A 2,588-nucleotide genomic window follows, 5' to 3' on the forward strand; every position below is an offset into this window, starting at 1 on the left:
ATTAGGGGGTAATGGGGGACAATAGACGTCTATTAGGGGCAATAGACATCTTTGGGGACCACCGGCAAGGTATTCAGAAAAGTTCGGTGAGCGGCGACCGGTGACCGGAATCCGGCAACCAGTGACCGGATTCCGGTGACCCGTGGCCGAATTTAGGCGAAAGTTGGCCGGAATCCGGCGACCAGTTATCGGATTCTGGCGGCCGGTGACGAGGCTCCGGCGAAGTCTCCTATGATTTCTCTCTCTCTCTCTCAGTAACAAAGAGGTGAGGCTAAAATGGTATTAAAAAAAAATAAAAAACAAAAAAAAAATCTTAATGGGATATTAAGGAAGATCTCTATAAATGGGGTAAATGGACAAAAACCCTTTTTTTTATTTAGCTTCTACTCTTCACTTACCATCTACGTAGTTTCTCACTAGCCATTGAAAACTCAAAAATGGGAACATTTTCACTTCTTTCCCTTTATGTGTGAATCTCAATAAAATTATTCTTATAATTGAGTATAAAATTAATCTTCTAATCTCAATAACATCTCATACTTCTCTCCTCAAAAAAGAAAAAAAAAATTCTCATACTTCTCTCCATTATAAATCACATATGCAAAATTTGACCATCTTTTAAGTAACTTCAAGACAATTCCGCCACAAATAAAAACTTATTTCTCTTTATATACAAAGGAATTGAAAGAATGTAATAAAAAAGGATCGAAGCTAAGATATGTATTTCACTGAAGATTTGGTCTCTTTATTGAGTGTTTTGCCTATAGTTTCAGCAAGTATTCACGTTTGGTGTATGCAAAGAAACGAGATACTTCTTGTAGTAATATGAAAAATGACAAAGTTCATTCATTCTAGATAGCATTGTCTTATAATTATCACATGATTCACACCATGTAGGCGGTATTGTCAGTCCTTTTACTATTTTGTGAGGCTCTACATATATACTTGTATGATGTAGATTAGGAAGATACATAACAATACTCATTAATTTCTCTAAAAGAAAATATACGGTATTTTTGCGAGTTATATTAGTCTGTCTTGGTCGTAAAAGTCGTATTTCGTGAGTCTCTAAAGCTTGCATGTCACCCCTGTTTTTGTAGTGCATGTCAACCCTGTTTTTGTAGTACCCCGGAAAGTTGGAAACCTTCCGGGATACTCATGATTTTCCCCGGAAATAACTAGAGTAAAAAGAGCAAGCAGATCAACTCCTTCAAGAATTATCTCATCATTGCCTTTCAGATCAGCAAACAGCTGTAACGATAAGTAGGGAATGAATCATGAATGTCTTATTTCCTAATTAAGCTAGAACTCACCCTGTACTGTGTTATCACATGAATAGTACGGATGAACCGTGGCCCCTGCCTTGATCAGCGGGCAGCGGCCCAATCAGGATCATACACTTGCCTGAATGTTATTTTCTGATTTCTAAAATTGATAATGCTAATTTTATTTAGCAATACCCATGAGTACGATGATGAAATCATACTTAGACCTAGTAAAACCCAGATTTCTAAATTCTGATAATCACATTAAACAAGAAACCCAGAAAACGAACCAGGAAATATATTCGATCACTAAACCCACCTCTGTAACATACGGCATCAAACGGTTCTCACTCAATTACAACAATTTACAAGATAAACAACTAAAAAGAAAAAACTTATTTACCCCCAGAAGCTAAAACAAGAAGGCATCATCAGAAATTTGTTTGTGATTCGTTTGATATTTATAAATATTACATATGATAGCAACTCATAAGACCGATGTGATCGGAAGTGATGATGATGATGATCTGAACAATTGGACCAGCTTAAACTGAAGAATGAATCTACCTGGTGGTGGTGCTGCAAAGCAAACAATCCAAGATCCTACGCCAGAGATGGCGGACACGTGGGTAGACCCTATTCGTGTAGGTTCTGGATTCCAACATTAGATCCTCCATGGTCTCCACAAACGGGTTTAAGCTTCGGAGCGGCGGAACGTAAAGAGTCAGAGGCACCGCCGAGAAAGCCACCGTGAAAAACAACTGCAAAAACATCTCCGCTCTTATCTTCTAACGAGACTGATCAAAACCCAATTTCCCAATTCAATTAGAGCCAAAAGGGTCTTGAAGATTTGATAGAGAGACAGAGAGAGAGGCAAAATGTTCTGGAAGGTGGAAGAAGGTTTGGGAAGAAAAGAAGAGAAATGGATAGATGGGCAAGAGGGACTGGTAGTTGGGTTTTTGTGGGGTTGTGAGTGCCTGACCTGGTGATCAGAAATGTGCAGACCTTTACTGTCACAGTGTCACTGTATGAGTCACGCTTTTATAGCAAGTATAAGGAAAGAAGTAACTAGCCTTTAACGGGAAAATTCTAGCAGAGGTTTCATGAGTAACTCCCGTGCTGGATACGTCCACAATCCCAAATTGGTATGATAGTCATCTTCAATTTCTACTTTTCTTCTTATCAAGACAAACCGAGTTATGTATTAGATAATCATCAGTCGACACTGGATTCATTGGATATATCCTACATTTTATTTCTTATACCGTATTTTTTCGGGAGTCAATTTCTGCGTTAATTTTTCATCCTAAGCATAGTAAAAAC

At 38.2% G+C, this 2,588-nt stretch overlaps 1 protein-coding gene across 1 annotated transcript; it reads right to left on the bottom strand.

The window, feature by feature from the left end:
- Positions 1–1,545: 1,545 nt before the first annotated feature.
- Positions 1,546–2,297, bottom strand: LOC133715532 (uncharacterized). Its single transcript, XM_062142053.1, has one exon. The coding sequence runs from the start codon at positions 2,036–2,038 to the stop codon at positions 1,829–1,831; it is 210 nt and encodes a 69-aa protein (XP_061998037.1). The 5' UTR covers positions 2,039–2,297; the 3' UTR covers positions 1,546–1,828.
- Between the last annotated feature and the right edge of the window lie 291 nt (positions 2,298–2,588).

The sequence above is a fragment of the Rosa rugosa genome, chromosome 6, assembly GCF_958449725.1.
Source record: "Rosa rugosa chromosome 6, drRosRugo1.1, whole genome shotgun sequence".
Lineage (NCBI taxonomy): Eukaryota > Viridiplantae > Streptophyta > Magnoliopsida > Rosales > Rosaceae > Rosa > Rosa rugosa.

Coding starts and splice junctions, on each gene's coding strand:
- LOC133715532 (XM_062142053.1), bottom strand. CDS start 2,038: ATGTTTTTGCAGTTGTTTTTCACGGTGGCTTTCTCGGCGGTGCCTCTG.